A 23,170-nucleotide genomic window follows, 5' to 3' on the forward strand; every position below is an offset into this window, starting at 1 on the left:
AGGAGATGGCTGCTGTTTTACGGGGTCTTAACCAATTGTGCTATTTTTCTCTTTGTTTGTATCTTATTTTGTACATAATGCTACTGCCACCGTCTCTTATGACCGAAAAGAGCTTCTGGATACCAGGACAGCAATTACTCACCTCGTACTGGACAAAGATTTTTTTCTTTAACGAGTCAGACTCGAAGGTTCTTCTTCGGTCACCTGTCATTCGCAGGAGAAAGAGACAGAGATATCCACGACGTGCAATACCGTTCAAAAGTTTGGGGTCACTTAGAAATGTCCTTGTTTTTGAAAGAAAAGCAAAACATTTCCCATTCAAATAACATCAAATTGATCAAAAATACATTGTTAATGTTGTAAATGACCATTGTTGCTGGACACAGCTGATTTTTTATGGATTATCTACATAGGCGTACAGAGGCCCATTATCAGCAACCGTCACTCATGTGTTCCAATGGCACGTTGTGTTAGCTAATCCAAGTTTATCATTTTAAAAGGCTAATGGATCATTAGAAAACCCTTTTGCAATTATGTTAGCACAGCTTAAAACTGTTGTTCTGATTAAAGAAGCAATAAAACTGGCCTTCTTTAGACTAGTTGAGTATCTGGAGCATGAGCATTTGTGGGTTCGATTACAGGCTCAAAATGGCTGGAAACAAATAACTTTCTTCTGAAACTCTTCAGTATATTCTTGTTATGAGAAATGAAGGCTATTCCATGAGAGAAATTGCCAAGAATCTGAAGATCTCGTACAACACTGGGTACGACTCCCTTCACAGAACAATGGAAACTGACTCAAACCAGAATAGAAGGAGGAGTGGGAGGCCCCGGTGCACAACTGAGCAAAAGGACAAGTACATTAGAATGTCTAGTTTGAGAAACACAAGTCCTCAACTGGCAGCTTCATTAAATAGTACCTGCAAAACCTCAGTCTCAACGTCAACAGTGAAGAGGCGACTCCTGGATGCTGTCCTTCTAGGCAGAGTTGCAAAGAAAAAGCCATATCTCAGACTGGCCAATAAAAATAAAATATGAAGATGGGCAAAAGAACACAAACACTGGACAGAGGAACTCTGCCTAGAAGGCCAGCATCCTGGAGTCGCCTCTTCACTGTTGAAGTTGAGACTGAATGAAGTGCTTTGAAAGGCTGGTCAAGGCTTACATCAACACCATTATGACAGAAACCCGAGACCCACTCCAATTTGCATACCGCCCCAACAGATCCACAGATGATGCAATCTCTATTGCACTCCACACTGCCCTTTCCCACCTGGACAAAAGGAACACCTACGGGAGAATGCTATTCATTGACTACAGCTCAGCGTTCAACACCATAGTGCCCTCATAGCTCATCACTAAGCTAAGAACCTGGGACTAAACACCTCCCTCTCCAACTGGATCCTGGACTTCCTGACGGGTCGCCCCCAGGTGGTAAGGGTAGGGAACAAAACATCTGCCACGCTGATCTGCCAAAGGGTCCCTCAGGGGTGCGTGCTCAGTCCCCTCCTGTACTTCCTGTTCATCCATGACTGCATGGCCAGGCATGACCCCAACACAATCATTAAGTTTGCCGGCGACACAACAGTAGTGGAGCAGGTTGAGAGCTTCACGTTCTTTGGTGTCCATTTCACCAACAAACTATCATGGTCCAAACACACCAAGACAGTCGTGAAGAGGGCACGAACAAGGCTATTCCGCCTCAGGAGACTGAAAAGATTTGGCATGGGTCCTCAGATCCTCAAAGTTCTACAGCTGCACCATCTAGAGCATACTGACGGGTTGCATCACTGCCTAGTATGGCAACTGCTCGGCCTCCGACCACAAGGCACCACACAAGCTTCCTGCCATCCAGGATCTCTATACCAGGCGGTGTCAGAAGAAGGCCCTAAAAGTTGTCAAAGACTCCAGACTCCCTAGTCATAGACTGTTCTCTCTGTTAGCGCATGGTAAGTGGTACCGGAGCACCAAGTCTAGGTCCAAAATACTTATTAACAGCTTCTACCCCCAAGCCATAAGACTCCTGAACAGCTAATTAAATGGCTACCCATAGTATTTGCATTGTCCCCCTCTTTTATGCTACTGTTACTCTCTGGTTATTATCTATGCATAGGTACTTTAACTCTACAAACATGTACATATTACCTAAATTACCTCGACTAACCGGTGCTCCCGCACATTGACTCTGTACCGGTACCCCCTGTATATAGCCTCACTACTGTTATTTTACTGCTGGTATTTAACTTTTTTTTAAGTTAAGAAAAATAAGTGGTAAGGGCTTGTAAGTAAGCATTTCACTGTAAGGTCTACAGCTGCTGTATTCGGCGCATGTGACTAATAACATGTTATTTGATTTGATTAGGGCGAGTGGGTTATCAATGTCAAATTTACTTGAGCGGAGGAGTGGGAATTTTGTGATCTGTCCTACATTGAACATGACAGGATTACTCTTAGTATAGAATTTGGACATGTGAGGACACCCATTCACTACTTTCCCCCCAACATAAACACAGGCATAAACGGGAGGCGGCTATATCACCCACTCTTTATCCCCCGTCTCTCTCCTCCTCTCATTCTCTCTCTAACACCCCCCCCCCCCCCCCCCCCAACGTCACAACAGAGCAGCAGTGGTTACCAAGGTGATCGTTTTTTGGGGGCAAGAATAGCAGCAGAGCGCTGCAAAAATACCTCTTAATTTGTGAAGCACAGCTTCCCTATGTCCTTGAGGGCATCAGGTTAGAGGGTTTACAATGCGACAAGAAGATTATGTGAACATCTTTGTCCTTTTCACCTAGCCACTGTGAAAAGGGACAATAAAACACACACACACACATTTCAATTGGGTATATGGGGATCCCACCAGGGGAGCAGTTTAACAAAAGTATGTCATGTGTTGTCTGGTAGCCAATTAATAACTGTCCTCTGGATCACTGCAGTGCCGCAGAGTCCTGCAGGATTTAGCCTACTCAACCATGTAGGAAACAGAGAAAATGTTTGGAAGAACATAAAGCATACTGTGCTATGCGGTACAAAGGAGCAAGCCAGAATGTGAATGAATGTGCCGGTCTGAAAATAGTCAGGGGAAATGGTGGGAGAATGAGTGCCTCAATGTATTTTATGAGAGCGAGACCTTGAATACAGTGTCTGCTGTATGCCCACTAGGTTTACAGAGCAGATTGGATCAGATCAAGGCAGAGAGAGTAAAGAGGAGAGAGGGAGAGGAGAGAGTGGGAAACTGAGTGAGAGAGCAAAAGAGAGAGAGAGAGAGAGAAGCAGAGAACAGACTGTTTAAAACAGCACTGTTTCGGGAAAGGAGGGACATCCAGCGCAGCAGCAGAGGCAGCATACTGATCCTCCAACCAGCTGCTGAGCAGACCTCCAGAGCGCCAGACCTCACCCTCAGCCTGACCTCTCTCCACCCCAGCAGATAGCTGCCCGCTGACGGAAGAGAGAGCAAGAGACACACCAGGGAAAAGGAGAGGATCCCACTCCACCCGTTCAAAACCGCCTCAAGCTGTGGCTAGGGGAGCAGACAGACAGACACCGGTGCTGCAGGCAGTGGTGAGAGATGGTTAGGAGGAGGAGACTACAGCTCCAGAGTGGAATAGCTGGATCGAACCTGAGAGGAATTCCAAAAACAGCTGTCCGGCAGACATCCCTCCCGAGAGCAAGTGGCGAGAGCAGGGCGGCCCCAGGGCAGAGACAGTAGTCAGTCAGCCCCAGTGAGTTTGGGAACCACACGCCACACACACCTCTTTAGCAGTCAGCACTAGGACTGCAGACCTTCAGGAGGGCAGTGGACACCTTTTGGCAGGAACCAGGAGCTTATCCCAGGAATTACACAAGGTGAGGGAAAGGGTGAGCAATGTTTAAGACTTGTTAGTGTGTAATGGGTGTAGAATATCTCTGGCATCGCATCATGTACAGTGATTTGGTACATTATGGTAAAACCTTCAAAGTATTCAAAGGGACAATGTTGCTGTTAGCGTGTGTCTCTGTGGTTCAACACTGTTGAATGTGATAATTAGTGTTCAGTTATGGATATAAAGAGTGCAGGGGTATTTTACATTACAGGGGGTGAGCAGTTCGGGGCAACCTGACACCACTTCTTTCTTTCCTAGAGGGGACATTTTAAGCCAGGCAACACACTTCTGACATGTTGAGCTTTGCGTTAATCTCCCGAGTGAACAGATTTTATTTTTAGGTTCTCGCAAGGTTTTTGGAGGGGTTTTTGGAGTGGCTCATCAGACTGCACTCATCGCATTGCCAGTGAGTGGTTGTGTTGTCATTCCCTTCATGTCTTTTCTGCTTTGATATGGTTTCCTGCCCGGCCCTGCCAAGGACAACTGGTGGCACGGGTGGCACGGGGGGTAAACGCTGACAGCTGGGGTGGGGAGGTACAGAGGAGGGGAGAATCAGACAGAACAAACACACCACCCTGCCATTCTATTACACTCCCACCACAGCCACATCCAGGCCCCAAGAGGAACAACTGCCTGTAATTGAGGTTTCTTTATGTAACAGAAACAGCTCAGACCAAGTCTTCTTAGGGCTACCATTACCCTCTGCGGTGGTATGCCCTAGTTCTTTTTTAAATTGCGGACGAAAATAAAGGGGACAATCTATTCATGGTCATGTCAGAATTTAAGGGGTTAAAGGTTAGAGTTTAAAATATGAACACGGGCTATAACCTCCTAGCCCAACATACATACAGTACATCGAAATATATAACTATGTTTTTACAAAACCACATGTTCAGTGACCATGGAATCCCTAAAAACCTTAATATCCCACTAATGCTAGTATGAGACAAACATTTGCTTGAAGGAAGGATTGTGATGGTTCCTTTTTTTTGAAGAACGATAATGGATAAAATAGGTCAAATTGTGAGCCGAAGTGTGTGCTGCTTCAATGTTTATTGTAGGCCTTTCTAGGTTTGTCACCCATATGATGCATTTCTGTGTACAGTGAGAACAAACTGTAAAGTGTCATCATGGGCACTTGTTTAGAATACAGCACACTTACTTACACAAGCTCTAATAATAAGCTGACGCAGATAGTCGAAACAGCCGGTTGTGAGGAGATGAGAGATGGGGTCCATAACCGGACCCCACGGCCCTCACCCAAAATCATCTGTCCATTACCCAAAGCCCTCAGCGCTTCCCTAGTCTACTACAACCCTCTCTGCTTACAATAGCTAATCCCCTTAACTGGACCTTGCTTTGCATTACATGGAACTCCCCATGTCTGTAACAAACCCAATGCTGTCCTTAGAGGCTGGAACAGCTCCAGCTCCCCCATCATGTCTGCACAGATACATAAAGCCGACCCAATGACACATTAGCTTTATTCGCCACTCTCGATGATTGGACCGGTGCTCAGCAACCACTTGGGAGGAAGGCGCCAGCAGATCGCCCCCCCCCCCCCCCCTCCCCTCCCCTCCTTCCCCGGAGGTGTAAATGAAAACCCTTGACCGCATTCTGCAGTGGCGTCGCGGCAGGCCCAGGGCTGGCAACGAACATTCGCTGCTCTCGCTGCTCCTCTTGGGCTCCAGTCCAAAAGTACAGTGTGAATCTGGCCTTGAGTAGGAGTTAGACCAGTACGCACCTCCTCAACAATTTCACAACCAGTGAAAGTTCCAGTTTAAATATTTATATCAGATATTTTTTGCTTTTTATACAGCTTATTAGTTATCCTGTCAGAATAACATTTTTCATAAAAAATATATAAATATTATCCCCTCTTTGTTTTTTGTTTTTTTTATACATACACACATTTACATACATGGTACTTTTGTTTTGCACAGTTACAGTACAGTACACATAGTTTTTTATATATACACATATTTTGGATAGTTATTACTTAGACATGTATATAGTGTTTCCAGTAAAAACTATTGCCGATCATGAGCTTTTTAAACCCAGCCCTTTGATACTCTTAGCAACATCTGCAGAGCTGAAATTGTCGTATGCTTCATATATATAACATTCGGTCGGTTGCAAGAGTTTTGTGTAATAATTTCACATTGGAAAAACTCTGTGTTGAATCAAGCATTGTTTTGTATATCAGTTCATACCCCATGTGTCATATATATATATATATATATATGTATATATATATATATATATATATATATATCAGATATTTTGCTTTTACAACAGCTGGCGTCCACTATTAGTTATCCTCACAGAAAAACAGAGTTAGCTGACTGAGCTGAATACCACTTCCTTTTTAATTAACTAGTGGCCTCTGACATTCCAATCATGCCTGCCAAATGCAGCCAAACTCCATTCCGCCACCAGAATGATCCGTTTGAAGGTCATCCGCTTTCCGTACACCAGCTGACATTTCATAGGCAACGGCTGTCGACCTTGATTTAGATGCATAACGGATGTCTCTCTATGCTATCGGATGTCTCTTTATGCTAAACTATCAATAGCATAACTCTGTAGAAATCTTCCACCCGAGCCAAATTCCCCATCGCTGGACAGGAGGGAATTTGGCTAGGATGAGGGAATCTATATAGGGACTATACAGCTGATTACAACAACAACAACAACAAAACACGGTCATCCATCATAATGCTATGGATTTCCCATGACACTTGAGAATAGCGGATCTGTATTCCATCCGCACAGACCCAGCAGGTGGTCTGGCTCTGATGCTAGGGCAGTCCAATAATCAATACGTGTGTCAGACTGTAGCTGCCTAAGCCAGTGACCGTCTGCAGTTTGGGAAGGTATTATAAGGCAGGTAACGCGGCTGCAGTCGCAGCACAGAGTACATACATTTGAAGGAGCCCATGAGCGGAAGGGTTTAGGATTTGGAGGTTTGCTTTTCTCCGACTTCCTATCGGAACCCAGCCGCAGTGGGCCTTAGCTGTCAAGGTCAACTGAGAAAGAGCAGTACGGAGAGAGGCGGAGAGAGAGAGAGAGAGAGAGAGAGAGAGAGAGAGGGAGAAGGGAAAAGGAGTCAGATGCTATGCGAGGCAGGGTCTCTTTGTTTTCTTTTCTGTCCCGTAAAAAAAAAAAAACACTGCAGGACTCTTTTAAACGGTCTGTTATTCCTCTTTCTCTCTTTCTCATTCTCTCCGTGTCAGACGCACAGCGAACAAACACATGGCGCGTGTTCAAACCTTCTTGCTATCTCTCCTGAGCCCAGTCAAGCACCTCATACAAACACTTACACTCACTCCAACACTAACATGCACAAGGCCCCTTAAGAGAGCGGTGTTGCCATTCAGACCCACTCACACATATTCTGCATATATATACATAGAGAGAGAGAGAGCCACAGTGCTTGTTAAGTGACAATTTATTTGTGTTGTAATGCCCAAGTGAGGACATTCTCTGAACCACTTCATTTAACCTACCATATGTTCAGTTTTTGGCACTTTGGTTTTGTATTGTTTGAGTAAGTAGGTCTTCCAGTAATAATGTATGTATGACCATTGCTATATTAGACTTTAAAAATGTAGCGGTGTCATGGGAAATGCAGATGCCAATTTTGCTTCACTCAATGGGAAGTCAAATTATTTTTAGTACAGGAAACACTGATGTTATCATTTAGATGAGCAACGGTGATATTATCCTTCATTTAGTCTAGGCACCAAATGCCTCTGGTTGAAAAAGACTACTGTGTCTGTCGTCTTCACAGTTATACAGGTATCCGGTCTGCAGTCCAGATTAACACCATGCCAAGTGTCCATGGCTGTCCCCACTAAACATGTACCATGGATGAATGTGAATTTGTGAATTTTTTATTAGGATCCCCATTAGCTGACGCCGTAACATTAGCTAATCGTCCTGGGGTCCAACACCAATTAATAAGATATTACAAACAATTACAAATGAATACTTTACAAACATTTAACAAGTAGACAACACAGACAATTAAAATACCTGACAGTAAAACACATTTAACATTCAGTTGATGCTTTCTATTTCCTGTCCAGTCATATGGTTTATCGCATTAGATGTTCTTAAAAAGATTCTCGAAGGTGGATTTAGGAATATGGATTGGTAAAGGGTTCTATTCAGCTGTGGCTCTAGATAAAACTGTAGATTTAAGGTGATTTGTCCTTGGCTTGGGTTGTCTTAGATGCCCTGAATTTACCTGTCTAGTTTGGTGGTTATGTGTGTTGCTAGTATGTACTAACTGGCCTGAGAAATACTGTATTTTTTGGAAAAATATAACATTCCTAAAGAAAATCAGAATACTGGATATTCATTTGTTTTCAAAGTGAAGCCATGAGAAATTGTGACGCATTTGGATAATATTCATATGGATAGAGCAATGAAGAGGTAATCTGGCAGCCCTGTTTTGAGCAATTTTGAGCTTTTTATATATTTTTTTGCTGCAGACGACCATATAACTGGACAGTACTCAAAGTGTGATAGGACCAGGGATTGAATCACCTGATTCAGAGTGCTAGATGTTACATAGTCTGAACATTTACTTGAAACAGAAATTCCCATACCTATCTTAATGTTATTTATGTGTTCTGCCCATGATAAAGCTACGTCCAACATGACAACTAGTAGTTTCATTTTTTCACTTGCTCTACATGCATTCTATTCACAGACAAATTAAATTGGGGATCATCAGCAAGCATATATTTTGAACCCAATACATTTAGTTTTATAAACACCAATTTGTTCATATCAACCCACTCTGACACCATTCTTAGTTCACTACTCAGTACATCTGTTAGTTCCTTATATTCTGATGCTGCAATAAATATTGTAGAGTCATCAGCATACATGACCACTCTTGATTTGTTCAATACTGAAGGTAAATCATTAGTAAAGCTAGAGTAGAGAAGTGGGCCTAGGCAGCTTCCTTGAGGATCACCACAGTGTATATCTTTACTGTTTGAAAAACTACCATTAAAGAACACTTTTTGCCTTTTTCACGAATAGATAGCTTTCCATCCAGGATAGAGCTGCAGACTTAAAACCATAATATTTGAGTTTACCTAGTAACAGTTCATGATCAATTACATCAAAAACAGCACTGAAATCTAGCAACACTGCACCAACTAACTTCCTGTCATCTATACTCTTTAACCAATCATCTGTCATTTGTGCTAAGGCCGTACTCGTAGAATGCCCTTTGCATGCATGCTGAAAACAAGTTACATGAGAAATAATCCTTGATTTGTACAGATGCAATGTTTTCCAATAATTTACTTGACACAGGCAGCAAGTTTAAAGGATGACTATTAGGACCAGTGAATGCAGATGTTTTATCCTTAGGTAGTGGAATAGCCTTTGACTCTTTCCAGACTTCTGGGCACATCCCATACATTTAGCACTTATTAAAAATATGAGAGATTGGGGTAGATATTTGGTAAGTTGTAACTCTAAGCAATATGGCATCAAGATTATCTGTACAGGGTGAATTGTCATCCGAAAGAGACAACAGCATCTGTTCCCCCTCTTCCCTTTCTACTTGGTGAAATTCAAACACGCATTGCCTCTCCTTCATGATCCAACCTTTCCTAAGGGTATATGACATGGAGCCATTGTAACGCTCGTCGAAATGGGGAGACCAAGAGTTCATCATAATTTATTTGTGAAACAGCAACAAAACAATAAAGAGAAACAAACGAACGAACGAACATACAGCCTTGTAGGGCTCAAAAGCAACAATACAAAAAACAAGATCCCACAAACAACAGGCGGGAAAAGGCTGCTTAAATATGATCCCCAATCAGAGACAACGATAGACAGCTGCCTCTGATTGGGAATCATACCAGGCCAACATAGAAATACAAAAACTAGACTACACATGGAAATAATAAACTAGAACACCCCCCAGTCACGCCCTGACCTACTCCACCATAGAAAATAAAGGCTTTCTATGGTCAGGATGTGACAGCCATCAGTAGGAATCATAGAATTCCTCAACTTGTCCACTTTGCCTGTAAAATATTAATTAAAGCAGTTTGCGATGTCTTGTGGTTTTGTATTAATATACCCTCTGATTCAACAAAAGAGGAGGACATATTCGAATTCCTACCCATAATAGCATTCAACGTTCTCCACAGTTTTCCCATCACACTTTACAACAGTATATCAATTTTGTGTCTATACAAGATTTCTTAATTTACAATCATTTGCTTATCAAACACAGTGCCAGATTTATCTGCTGCTTCTTTTGGCATCGTAACATTCAATCATTATATTTCTCAGCTCATCACCAATCCATGGGGCACCGCTTGACCTCACAGTGCATTTTCTTAAAGGGGCATGCTTACCAGCTATACCCATGAGTACAGTTGAAGTCGGAAGTTTACATAGACCTCGCCAAATACATTTAAACTCGGTTTCACAATTCCTGACGTTTAATCCTAGTAAAAATTCCCTGTTTTAGGTGAGTTAGTATCACCACTTAACTTTAAGAATGTGAAATGTCAGAACTATAGTAGAGAGAATGTAACGGCAGATCTCCTCTTCGTCTGAAGAGGAGTAAGGATCGGACCAAGATGCAACGTGGTAAGTGTTCATGACAATATTTTAATAAAGACAAAATGAACACTCGAACAAAAACAATAAACGATAACGTGAAATCTACAAAAAAAAACGAAACAGTACCAACTGTGGCAACAAACACACACACTGAAAAAAAAACACCCACAAACCAACCCAGGCTACCTAAGTATGATTCTCAATCAGAGACAACAAACGACACCTGCCTCTGATTGAGAACCATACTAGGCCGAAACAGAAACCAAACATAGATAAACAAACATAGACTGCCCACCCCAACTCACACCCTGACCATACTAAATAAAGACAAAACAAAGGAAATAAAAGGTCAGAACGTGACAGAGAATGATTTATTTCAGCTTTTATTTCTTTCATCACATTACCAGTGGGTCAGAAGTTTACATACACTCAATTTGTATTTGGTATACACTCAATTTGTATACACTCAATTTGTATTTTTCCAATGACATGGTACAATTTTTTGGGCTGATTTCATGTTGAATTCACGTTAGTTGAAAATCAAATGTAAATCAAAACTAGAGGTTGAACTGATGACTGCCCAGTGGGATGACTGGTATTTCAGTCAAAATTACGATTGAAACAGAACGTCCAGCTATCAAAGTAAAAACAAATAAGCATCTGCCTCCCCCTCTTTTAAAATCCTCCAATAATCCCCTGTAGCCCTCCTCCAACCGTTAGTTCTCCTAACTCTTCCCTTCCCTCTTTCTCTGCATCACTTCAACGCCCCCCTCTTTCCCTCTTGGTGCGTGTCTGGGCAGTAGCCCTCTCCTCCATCGTCTGCCTTGCTCTGATCCTACTAAAGCCCTCTCACCTCTCTTCGCCCAATCTGCTGTCCAGCTGTTCCATATTAGCACATGTTGGAGGAGGCAGCCTTGGAGGGGGGTCTCGTAAGGACCTGAGCAGATGGGCCTGAGCCTGGGCTTCAGTTCACCAGGCCTTGCCCTCGAATCTCATATGGCCTTTACGCTTTCTAAATGCAGGGGGATGAGGGGAACTGGGGATGAAGACATTCCGTGTGTGTCCACTATTTATTTTGTCGTCTTGTGTAAGTAACTTTATATTGTTATTTGAATGGGGATTGACATGAAGAGTAGATCATCAGTGACAGACCAGTTGGGATTCTAGGGAAGAAGTTGGAGAAATGTCTATGTATCAACATTTTATTGGAATGTAAAATGTAACATTGGCTCAAGCATCTTGGCACAACATACCCCAGATTTGACTAATAGACTGATAAACTGTGTATGTTTAGGGAAAAAACATTTTGTTCTTTTTCTTTCCTCAGAAATGGGGCTGGTTGACCACACTGCAACCTCATAGACAACACTGGTGAGAACTTGGACTCCTGATCAACTTGGATTTCCTGATTAATGACAGAAATATCAAAGCTATCTTCGGAGCAGCACAAGACAACACAGCCATTTCATTGAGAATGTAATTTCCTCATCTCCCCAGGGAGACCTTGTGCTCAGTGTGAAGTTCTTCACCCATCCTAAAGTTCCGGGAGAGTCCTCCTCTTTGTCCTTTATCTCTGAGCTCTATTCAACAGTGACCACCATGCCTGCCAAAGCACCCATCTACCTGAAGTCCAAAAATAGCAAGAAAGGCAAGAAGTGTCGTCTGAGAGACATCCTGTCCCCAGACATGATCAGCCCACCGCTGGGGGACTTCCGCCACACCATCCACATCGGAAAAGGCGGGGAGAGGGACGCCTTCGGGGACATGTCCTTCCTCCAGGGAAGGTTTGAGCTCCTGCCTGGGAAAGGTGAGGTGTTCCGTCCGCAGTACAGCATCCACAACGAGTTCCTGCGGGCCAACAGCGCATCTGATGCCCAGTTTCCTGACACACCCTCTCCCGTTCTAAAGAACGCCATCTCACTCCCTTCAATTGGGGGTTGCCAGGCCCTCACCCTGCCCCACCTCTCCACCGCTGTGTTCTCTATGCCCGCTATGGACCCCCTGGTTTGCATGGTAGGGCGGATCCCTACCTCTCCCCTGGGGAGCCCAGACGGGGCTGACATCCTGGAGGTTGAAACCCCGTTGGGTTCCATCGAGGTCTTCAGCAGCAACCCGACCAGACATCCGACAGAAGTCACAACCAAACCAGGCGTCCTGCTGGATCTGATAGAGAAACCAGAGAAGCCAAAGACGGAGAAAGTCTCCAAAAGTCATCATAAAAAGCACAATGGTGAAAACGGGTATGAAAAGCCTTCACCTACCTATTACATCAATGGCAACAGCAATGGTAACGGTGTCTTCAATGAAAACAGCAATGGCATCTTCAATAGTAATGAAGGCTTCAGCGGCAATGACAACCGCAATGGCTTTAGAAGCTTTAACAATGACATTACCCTCCGCTTCGAGAAAAAGCTCTCTGATTGCAATGGAGACTGGGTGGACAGGGACAGCGGGGTGGATGAGGGGCGCCTATGCGACTTTGACTTTGAGTTCTCCAAGGACAAGAGCGTGTCACAGTATTCAATCTCCCACATCACCGGGTCTCTTCTGTCACTTGAACTCGATTTGGGCCCCTCCATTCTTGATGATGTACTCAACATCATGGGTGACCCCAAGGCAAAGAGCAGACCTTGAGCAATGCCAAAGCTGAAGAGGTGAAAGGGAAATACAGAACTTGAGAGAAGTATGAGAAAGGTCTCACAAACCTGTCAAGATACAGTCCATGGCATGTGGAGCGCTGCTTATGTCCTTATTTTCTAAATAAGTTTCTAATTTAGCTTCTTGGAAGTCTCAATGCTTTTATTGTTTGTGCGTTGTGCCACCAGTATTAGGAGATGCATGTGCTATTGAATTACTACTAAACCAAAGCCATTGTGCCTTTTATTTTGCAATTAAATTAAGATTAAAGGGTAGTTTAGTGTTCTTTTCCCGACTTTTGCTGTAGATAAAAAAGGTTGCTTTGATACACAATCTAAAGCCCTGTTTCTCTGTAAATATAATGCATCTTGTGTGACTTTTAACATGTTTATCAAGGCACTGTTTTGTTTGTCACATGACCATTTTATTAACAAAACTACAAAGAATCTTATGCATAATATACAGTACTTGTGTTTTTATTAAATGGCATTAATAAATTAAATGTGTCCTATTTCCCTCTACTTTTTTCAAAAGAGTGAAATAATATGTGATTGTGCAGTTGTATCATTGATGGTATGATACAGTATATTTCAGAGAAAATGACTGAGGTTTGAGAGTAAAAGATGGATGAACTCAAAGTGAAGACGATAGGCCTACACAGTACAGTACACTTGGAAAGTGAGAAAGACGAGCAAAAAAAGCGAGAAGGCCTGAGAAGAGATGCGAAACGGAAACAGACCCGAGAGAGTGGGGAAAAAAAGAGAAGAACAGAATAGATTTCTTTCTCATCTTCTGGCATTCTTTACGTTCTGCTTCACTGCCCTGCCGTGGGAGCACTGATGGGAGAGCACTCAAACAGGCGCCTGCTCCGTTTGTCTGCGTGCGGACGGGGACAAGCAGAGGAGGGGTCTTTAAAATTCCCTACATTCCACTAACGGAGCACAAGCATCCAGGAGCGGGCATAAATCAGCTGTTTAGAGTTGTTGTATAAAGGGTTGTAAAAGTGTCTCACAAGACAGGCAAACTTTTTTTTTTGTTTCCGTGCAAAGAGATGGATTGCAGCTCTCCTCTGTCTTTGATCAAGAAGGTCAATTCCTGACCTAGCGGTGTTGAGGCAACATTCTGATTTGGCAATTGAAGTCGAAAGTTTACATACACCTTAGCCAAATACATTTAAACTCAAGTTTTTCACAATTCCTGACATTTAATCATTGTAAAAATTCCCTGTCTTAGGTCAGTTAGGGTCAGCAATTTATTTTAAGAATTTGAAATGTCAGAATAATAGTATAGAGAATTATTTATTTCAGCTTTTATTTCTTTCATCACATTCCCAGTGGGTCAGACACTCAATTTGTATTTGGTAGCATTGTCTTTAAATTGTTTAACTTGGGTCAAACATTTTGGGCAGCCTTCTACAAGCTTAACACATTAAGTTCGGTGAAATTTGGCCCATTCCTCCCGACAGAGCTGGTGTAACGGAGTCAGGTTTGTAGGCCTCCTTGCTCACACACTTTTTCAGTTCTGCCCATACATTTTCTATGGAATTGAGGGCAGGGCTTTGTGATGGCCACTCCAATACCTTGACTTTGTTGTCCTTAAGCCGTTTTGCCACAAATTTGGAAGTATGCTTGGGGTAATTGTCCATTTCGAAGACCCATATGCGACCAAGCTTTAACTTCCTGACTGATGTCTTGAGATGTTGCTTCAATATATCCATAGAATTTTCCTTCCTCATGAAGCCATCTATCTTGTGTAGTGCACCATTCCCTCCTGCAGTAAAGTACCCCCACAACATAATGCTGCCACCCCCGTGCTTCATGGTTGGGATGGTGTTCTTCAGTTTGCAATCCTCCCTCTTTTTCCTCCAAACATAACAATGGTCATTATGGCCAAACAGTTCTATTTTTGTTTCATCAGACCAGAGGACATTTCTCCAAAAAGTATGATCTTTATCCCCATGTGCAGTTGCAAACTATAGTCTGGCTTTTTTAATGGCGGTTTTGGAGCAGTGGCTTCTTCCTTGCTGAGCGGCCTTTCAGGTTATGACAATATAGGACTCGTTTTACTGTGGATATAGATACTTTTGTACCTGTTTCCTCCAGCATCTTCACAAGGTCCTTTGCTGTTGTTCTGGGATTGATTTGCACTTTTCGCACCAAAGTACATTCATCTCTAGGAGACAGAATGTGTCTCCTTCCTGAACGGTATGACGGCTGCGTGGTCCCATGGTGTTTATACTTGCGTATTATTGTTTGTACAGATGAACGTAGTACCTTCAGGCGTTTGGAAATTGCTCCCAAAGATGAACCAGACTTGTGGAGGTCTACAATTTTTTCTGAGGTCTTGGCTGATTTCTTTTGATTTTCCATGATGTCAAGCAACGAGGCACTGCGTTTGAAGGTAGGCCTTGAAATACATCCACAGATACACCTCCAATTGACTCAAATTATGTCAATTAGCCTATCAGAAGCTTCTAAAGCCATGACATAATTTTCTGTAATTTTCCAAGCTGTTTAAAGGCACAGTCAACTTAGTGGATGTAAACTTCTGACCCAATGGAATTGTGAAACAGTGAATTATAAGTGAAATAATCTGTCTGTAAACAATTGTTGGAACAATTACTTGTCATGCACAAAGTAGATGTCCTAACCGACTTGCCAAAACTATAGTTTGTTAACAAGAAATTTGTGGAGATGTTGAAAAACAAGTTTGAAAAATATGTTTTAATGACTCCAACCTAAGGGTATATAAACTTCTGACTTCAACTGTATGTGAACACTGCTGTTTACAAAAGGTGCTGCGGCTGCAGTATGGTGTGATATGTTGCATTCCTTTGAAAGTTAAAAGGCTTCGCGTCAGAACAAATAATTACCAGAGACTAATTTGACGTCCTCAAATGGAAAATACTGAAAATGTTTTAATTGTCTGTAATGTGTTATAAAAGGTGTGAGACATTCCATTTGTGTGTTTGTGGGATTGTTTAAGTTTGTTGTCTAGTTGTGAAGCCTTGTACAACTTCTGGTCTCGACCATGCTGCTAATCTTTCACTGAGGTGCTGGGTTAGGGCTGCCAATTGTCTTTTTTGTCTTTATTCATACATGTTTGTTTAGTATGATTTATTTTTATTATAAATAAAAAGAAAAATCCTCTTTTTCTCCCCAATTTCGTGATATCCAATTACAGTCTTGTCCCGTCGCTGTAACTCCCGTACAGACTCGGGAGATGCGAAGGTCGAGAACCATAAGTCCTCCGAACCACGCACTGCTTCTTGACACACTACTCGCTTAACCCGGAAGCCAGCTGCACCAATGTGTCAGAGGAAACACCATACAACTGGCTACCGAAGTCAGTGTGCATACGCCTGGCCCGCCACAAGGAGTCGCTAGAGCACGATGGGACAAGGACATCCCAGCCGGCCAAACCCCCTCCTATCCTGGACAACGCACCATGGGTCTCCCTGTCACGGCTAGTTGCGACAGCCTGGGATCAAACCCGGGCCTGTAGTGACACTGTGATGCAGTGCCTTAAACTACTGCGCCACTCAGGAGGCCCAGTCAGATTTTTGTTTTAAATCTCAACTACAGACCTCATATAGCCTGTACTGCCTGTCTCAATCCCCAAATTGCCAACTCTCTGTGCTGGTCTACCCAAAAATCATGCAAGAAGAATAAATAATGCCATGGATTGTGCATATTTATATAGAAGGTAGAAAATAACCTTGTTGGACTGTGTTTTATGACCGGGGGGTTTAGGGCCTAAGCAAGGCTGGATCAACCCAGGGTTCAACTCTCCACTATCACAGCTGCTTTTCCTCAACCTCCATGTATGCTACAAACAAAGTAAAGAGAGATAGTCATGATCTAAATGGATACGTTTAGCATGTGATACACCCACAGACATATAACTAAATAGAACAATATCTCTACTTGTTTCTCTGACTCAATCTTGAGTACACTGCCTGTTATCCAGCTCAGACTCAAGTGCCTTTCAAATGCAATTACTATAAATGTTTGGCCCAAACGTAGTTATTTTCCATGTTTTCACCACACTGAGCCAGACAAACACAGTCATTATTGCTGGGGAAAAAGGGTGTGTTGTAATTGGTTTAGCCAGATTAGTGACACTCTAGAAGGATGGAGAGGTGACACAGGCGTCGACAGATTCTGATCTACCTGGAGCCCTGTAATTGTCTGTTGGTCGCTTAACAAAAATAGCAAATACTTAAAGGCCCAATACCGCCGTTTTTATCTCAATATCAAATAATTTCTGGGTAACAATTAAGTACTTTATTGTGATTGTTTTCAATTAAAATGAGAAAAAATAGCAAGAGCAATTTTCTCAAGCAAGAATTTTGCTAGGACTATCTAGGAATAGTCTGAGTAGGGAAGGAAAACTGAAAACTAGCTGTTATTGGCAGAGAGGTTTTACTAACTTACCGCCTTGCGTTGTCACCAGGCAGGCCAAAACGCCATACCACCACAACAGGCTGAAATGTATTTTCAAACAGCTCTTACACTAAAAGGGCATTATCATAATGTTCACAATTTCATGGTATTATTCCAACCTCATAGTGTGGAAATATGTATAAATGCAGGAAAATCACATTTTTTACTGCACTGGGCCTTTAATCACTCAATTCTATTTTCTGTGACTTTGGTGGCGTGGGTTGGCAACGTGGTGACAATAAGAAGCCTGGGGAAAAGGGAGGAATTAACTGGAAAAATCTGTTTATTCACTTGCCCGTTACATGGTTTTCTAGTTGACTAACCAAGGAAACACAAACAAACAAAGTAGTTTATAGCCATATATTTTTTTTACATAATGGAGGTATTAGTCATGTGTAGCTGGACTCATGGATCAGTAAACATTCCCTCCTATGATAAGCCAAATATACTGGCTAAACTGGCTATTTGTTTTATGCATGCAAACATCCCATAATTCCTATGTAATGTGACATGTAAAACATTTACCGCTAAGCTTGTTTTCACAAAGAATGTTCTGGTTCATCACAACCGTTGATAAATCGTTTGTGGTTCTCAAGAAACTGCCTCTCCCTTCAAATACCCCAACAGAACATTTGAGATCATGGGAGTCCAGCTCTCTCCTGTTTCTGTTTCCTGGACTAAGGTGAAGCTGTCAGGTTTCAGGATGAATAAGCTTTGGCCCGTGGGCCAGGTGTGCCAAAGAAAGCATAACTCAAACCAAGACAAATTTTTACACCACCTCTCAGACAGCCCAGAATAATGTGTGCAGTGTCTTTCACATAGAAGTGTTATTTACAGAGTCCCTCATAGTGATATTTGCACTAGGTGAAAAGAGGGACATTTTTAATAGGACATTTTCCCTGCTCTCTGGCATGCCGTGGAGACAGCAGAGGCACGGTAAAGGAGGATAAAGGTCTTCTTGTTTTCCCCCTCACACTGCTATGCCACAACATCGAACGCTTTCCGGCCATGCAGAAGGCAGGACAAGAAGAAATGTTTGAGACTACAACTAGGCCTATCTTGATACTAAATATGAGCGTTCATTGTTATTGCGTAAGAAAGAGATATAATTTCTTGTGGAGGGAATGCCAGGTTTGGTGGTTGGATTAAGCCCTCGGGACCAGGGTTAATGAGGGGAGCTTTGCGGGGACATTTACTTTGGGATGCTTTGCACAGAAGCAGGGATTGTGTGTTCACCCCAAACCTGCTGAATCAGTTGCTTGGAATGGAACCCAGCTCACCTTAGACAGAGAAAAAAAATGAAACCCAGCAGAAACATAGAGTATTTACTTCACCTGAGGGGCGAATAAAATAGCAGGAGGAGAAAGTGACGCAGAGCAGACTACAAGCAGTCTCACATGCAGTTTGGTCTCCGGGGCATGCAAACGTCAGGTCTGCCGTGTTGACGGTTGTTTGCAGACCGTTTCCATGGTGAGGGAGATTTGTGTCTGCAGCATGTGAAGACTGGAAGCTGAGGTGGGGGCAAAAGTCTAGGGTTGAAGCCCTGAACAGTGTCAGATTGGAGGGAGAATGATGGGTACAAGACGAGACCCAGACGTCATTCCAGTGCAGGACTTTTTGTGCAGCCCTCCTCAGTACTCACAACCCATGTAAACACGTTTAGAACTGTTCACTTGCATGAGGTTAAAGGTCTATGTGACTGCTTTGAGAGGGAGAGTTTAATAATTGACGTTTCACCACTGCCTTTGTGAAGTTTGAACTTAGACAACGTACAGTGAGCTCCTAGGCCATTGGGACAGTGACCATTTTGTTGTTGTTTTGGCTCTGTACTCCAGCACTTTGGATTTGAAATGATACAATGACTATGGGGTTAAAGTGCAGCTTTAATTTGAGGGTATTTTCGTCCATATCAGGTGAACGACATGCCACTGGCTTTGAATGAAGCTAGTGTGTCTATGTATGCGGATGACTCAACACTATAAATGTTAGCTACTACAGTGACTGAAACGACTGCAACACTTAAAGGGCTGCAGTTAGTTTCAGAATGCGTGGCAAGGAATAAGTTAGTGCAAAATATTTTATTTAAACTAATAGCATTACGTTTGGGAGAAATCCTTGACTAAAACCTAAACCTCAACAAAATCTTGTAATGAATAACGTGGAAATTGACTAAACTGCTTTGGAGTAACCCTGGACTGTAAACTGTCATGGTCCAAAGATAATGATACAATGTTTGCTAGGATGGGGAGAAGTCTGTCCATAATAAAGTGTTGCTCTGCATTCTTAACAGCGCTATCAACAAGGCAGGTCCTGGTTTTGTCGCACCTGGACTACTGTTCAGTCGTATGGTCAGGTGTCACAAAGAGGGACTTAGGAAAATTGCAATTGTCTCAATTGGCCCTTGGATGTACACAGAGAGCTGACATTAATAACATGCAGGTCAATCTCTCCTGGCTGAAAGTGGAGGAGAGATTGACTACATCACAACTTGTATTTGTGATAGTTATTGACATGCTCAATACACAGAGCTGTCGGTTTGAACTACTGGCACATAGCTTGGACACACATGCAAACCCCACAAGACATGCCACCAGAGGTCTCTTCACAGTCCCCAAGTCCAGAACAGACTATGGGAGGCGCACAGTACTACATAGAGCCATTACTACATGGAACTCTATTCCACATCAAGTAACTCATGCAAGCAGTAAAATTTGATTAAAAAAAAAAAACAGATAAAAATACACCTTATGGAACATCGGGGACTGTGAAGCAACACAAACATAGGCACAGACACACGATAACATACGTACTATACACACACGTACACATGGATTTTGTGTTGTAGATACAGTATATGGTTGTAGAGTAGGGGCCTGAGGGCACACAATGTGTTGTGAATGTATTGTAATGGTTTTTATTTCTTTTTATTTAGCTGGACACCAGGAAGAGTAGCTTCTGCCTTGGCAGCAGTTAATGGGGATCCATAATAAATACAAATACAAACAGTTTAGAAATTACAGCACCTTTTGTACATAGTCCCCACATTTTAGGGAACCGTAGGTATTGGGAAAAATGCACTTATGTGCGTTAAAGTAGTAAAAAGTTCAGTATTTGGTCCTATATTCCTAGCACACAATGACTACATCAAGCTTGCATTTTCTGTTCGTTTTGGTTGTGTTTCAGATTCCTTTGTGCCCAATAGAAAATAATGATAAATAATGTATTGTGTCTAACACTTTTGGAGTCAATTTAAACAAAAACATCTGTAGTGTTAGAAACATATTCTATTATTATTTACAATAACATTGACTCCAAAATTATACAATACATTTTTTACCATTCATATAACATTTTGAGACAAATCAGCCTAGCATGCTTTTTTATACACACAGCATGGCTTACATCTCACACGATGAGATTTGTTGTGCTTTTTGAATGAAAGAGTCCTCTGGACAGTCAGATAACCCACCAAGATAGAACATATTCTGGATGTCCATTGAGGGAACAGTTGTTCTACTTGGCAGATGAACAACACACAGCACAGTTTCAAACCTATGCTGATAAATTCTGCAAATATATATCCTATACCCATAACCTGTTGAATTGGTGTAGGTGTCTCCTTCTGACTACCACTCATACAGATCAGAGAGAGGTCAAAGTTCACTGTGAGATTGTCAGCATTTTGATATTTATATATATGCCTCTAACTTTCTCACTCATCATTATTCACAATTCATTCAGGATTATCCGTAATCATGGGTACATCCATATATTAATGTAGGCGTCTTTATAAACATATTCTATTCTTATTTACAATAAAAGTGACTCCAAAATGACACGATACATTATTTACCATTTGTTTCTATTGGGCTCAAAATGATCTGAAACACAACCAAAACAAACAACAAATGCATCCGACAAGTTTGTAGAGTCACAAGCTTGATGTCATCATTGCGTGTTAGGAATATGGGACCAAATAGCAAACTTTTGATTACTTTAATACACACATAAGTGATTTTGTTCCAATACTTTTGGTCCCCTAAAATGGGGGGGGACTATGTACAAAAAGTTGTGTAATTTCTAAACGGTTCACCCGATATGGATGAAAAGATTATAGGAAATCCCAGGACATATAACTTTATATAATACTGTTATATGCTAACATAGGTGCTGTCACAAATTTCAAACGCCACACAGTTGTCACTGACTAGTTGGATATTCATTTCCCACTAAACAAACCATTTCTGTATTTCCAGTATTCGTATAAATATATTTTTTTAAACAGGTTTTTTGCTTTGAGGACCTTTTTTTTATGACATTTTGTCAAAATGAATGCAGCTGTTTTATTGTAACCCTAGTTGCCCTGAAAAGAAAATGATCAAATGCTTCATTGTGATGCTAAATATAAGGGCTGGACAAAAACACAGATTTTAACTGGGGTCCTCGGGCCTGATGAGGTTAATTAATGTACCTTAACAGAGGAGTGACTTGTACTTTATTGGCTTCAGATACATGTTGCTATCCCCCAGAGTTCAGCCTGCAGTCAGAGACAGACAGACAGACAGACAGACAGACAGACAGACAGACAGACAGACAGACAGACAGACAGACAGACAGAAAGACAGAGACAGACAGACAGACAGACAGACAGACAGACAGACAGACAGACAGACAGACAGACAGACAGACAGACAGACAGACAGACAGACAGACAGACAGACATAGTACTTACTGTACTGTCAGCTTAGTGATTGATACAGAAAAGCCTTCGTGAAAAGCCCAAAAGCTTGCGGCGCTTGCCAGTCAATCTCTTTCATTAATGGCATCCCTCACACAGAAAACACCATGAATTATTCAAAGTCACCCCACATCCTGACAGAGTGCAGGCAACTGTGACAGAATCTTGCGATGTGAAATGTATGCACTTGAGTGGAGGCTGCTGAGGGGAGGACGGCTCATAATAATGGCCGGAACGGAGCCAATGGAATGGCATCAAACGCCTGGAAACCACGTGTTTGATGTATTTGATACCCTTCCACTGATTCCGCTCCATCCATTACCCCAAGCCCTTCCTCCCCGATTAAGGTGCCACCAACCTCCTGTGATGCACGTGACTATGTCTGGGCTCGTATTCATGAAGCGTCTCACAGTATGAGCTCTGACCGCGGATTAGTTATGCCTTTAAATGGATACTTGGGGATTTTAACTGGCGTTAGTGTAATGACCAGTCATTGCGCTAACGCTAGTTAGCAGCTCCCTTCAAACTGCACGCAGAGACATAAAAAAGGGTATTCACGAGTTCATCTGACTCTGGGGCAGTAAATAACGAGCTTTACTGCCAACATCCCAAGGTTTCCCTTTAAAAATCCAAATGAATAAGAGGGGGGACCTGATCCTATATCTGTACTCTTATTGAGACGCTTCATTAGACGCTGAGCGGTCCTCAAAAGGCAGTGTAAGGAGGAGAGGACGAGACCAAAGGATATTTATTCCAGTTGCGTCTTCTCTGCTATGTTCGGCTGTATTTTGAACCGCCCCGATCATCTCCACGGCAATAAGTGCCCATTTAGAGTCTCTCCAATAGGGAGCCCCACTCAACTGTCTATATTCACACAT

At 42.4% G+C, this 23,170-nt stretch overlaps 1 protein-coding gene across 4 annotated transcripts; it reads left to right on the plus strand.

Annotated features, from left to right (window-relative positions):
• The first annotated feature begins 2,902 nt into the window (after window positions 1-2,902).
• Window positions 2,903-13,611, plus strand: LOC110526628 (cdc42 effector protein 3). 4 transcript variants are annotated; one of them, XM_090236992.1, is made up of 3 exons: window positions 3,189-3,846; window positions 4,205-4,269; window positions 11,800-13,611. In XM_090236992.1, the coding sequence occupies exon 3, from the start codon at window positions 12,072-12,074 to the stop codon at window positions 13,104-13,106; it is 1,035 nt and encodes a 344-aa protein (XP_090093118.1). In that variant the 5' UTR covers window positions 3,189-3,846; window positions 4,205-4,269; window positions 11,800-12,071; the 3' UTR covers window positions 13,107-13,611. The 4 variants fall into 4 exon arrangements, with proteins under 4 accessions (XP_021463438.2, XP_021463446.2, XP_090093118.1 ...); XM_021607763.3 differs by lacking the exon at window positions 4,205-4,269 and having other exon boundaries at window positions 2,903-3,846; XM_021607771.3 differs by lacking the exon at window positions 4,205-4,269 and having other exon boundaries at window positions 3,161-3,858.
• Window positions 13,612-23,170: the final 9,559 nt, after the last annotated feature.

Source organism: Oncorhynchus mykiss, chromosome 1, assembly GCF_057628025.1.
Source record: "Oncorhynchus mykiss isolate SJ-2025 chromosome 1, ASM5762802v1, whole genome shotgun sequence".
Classification (NCBI taxonomy): domain Eukaryota; kingdom Metazoa; phylum Chordata; class Actinopteri; order Salmoniformes; family Salmonidae; genus Oncorhynchus; species Oncorhynchus mykiss.

Excerpts from the sequence above, each read along its gene's own strand:
- LOC110526628 (XM_021607763.3), top strand. The coding sequence starts at position 12,072 with ATGCCTGCCAAAGCACCCATCTACCTGAAGTCCAAAAATAGCAAGAAA.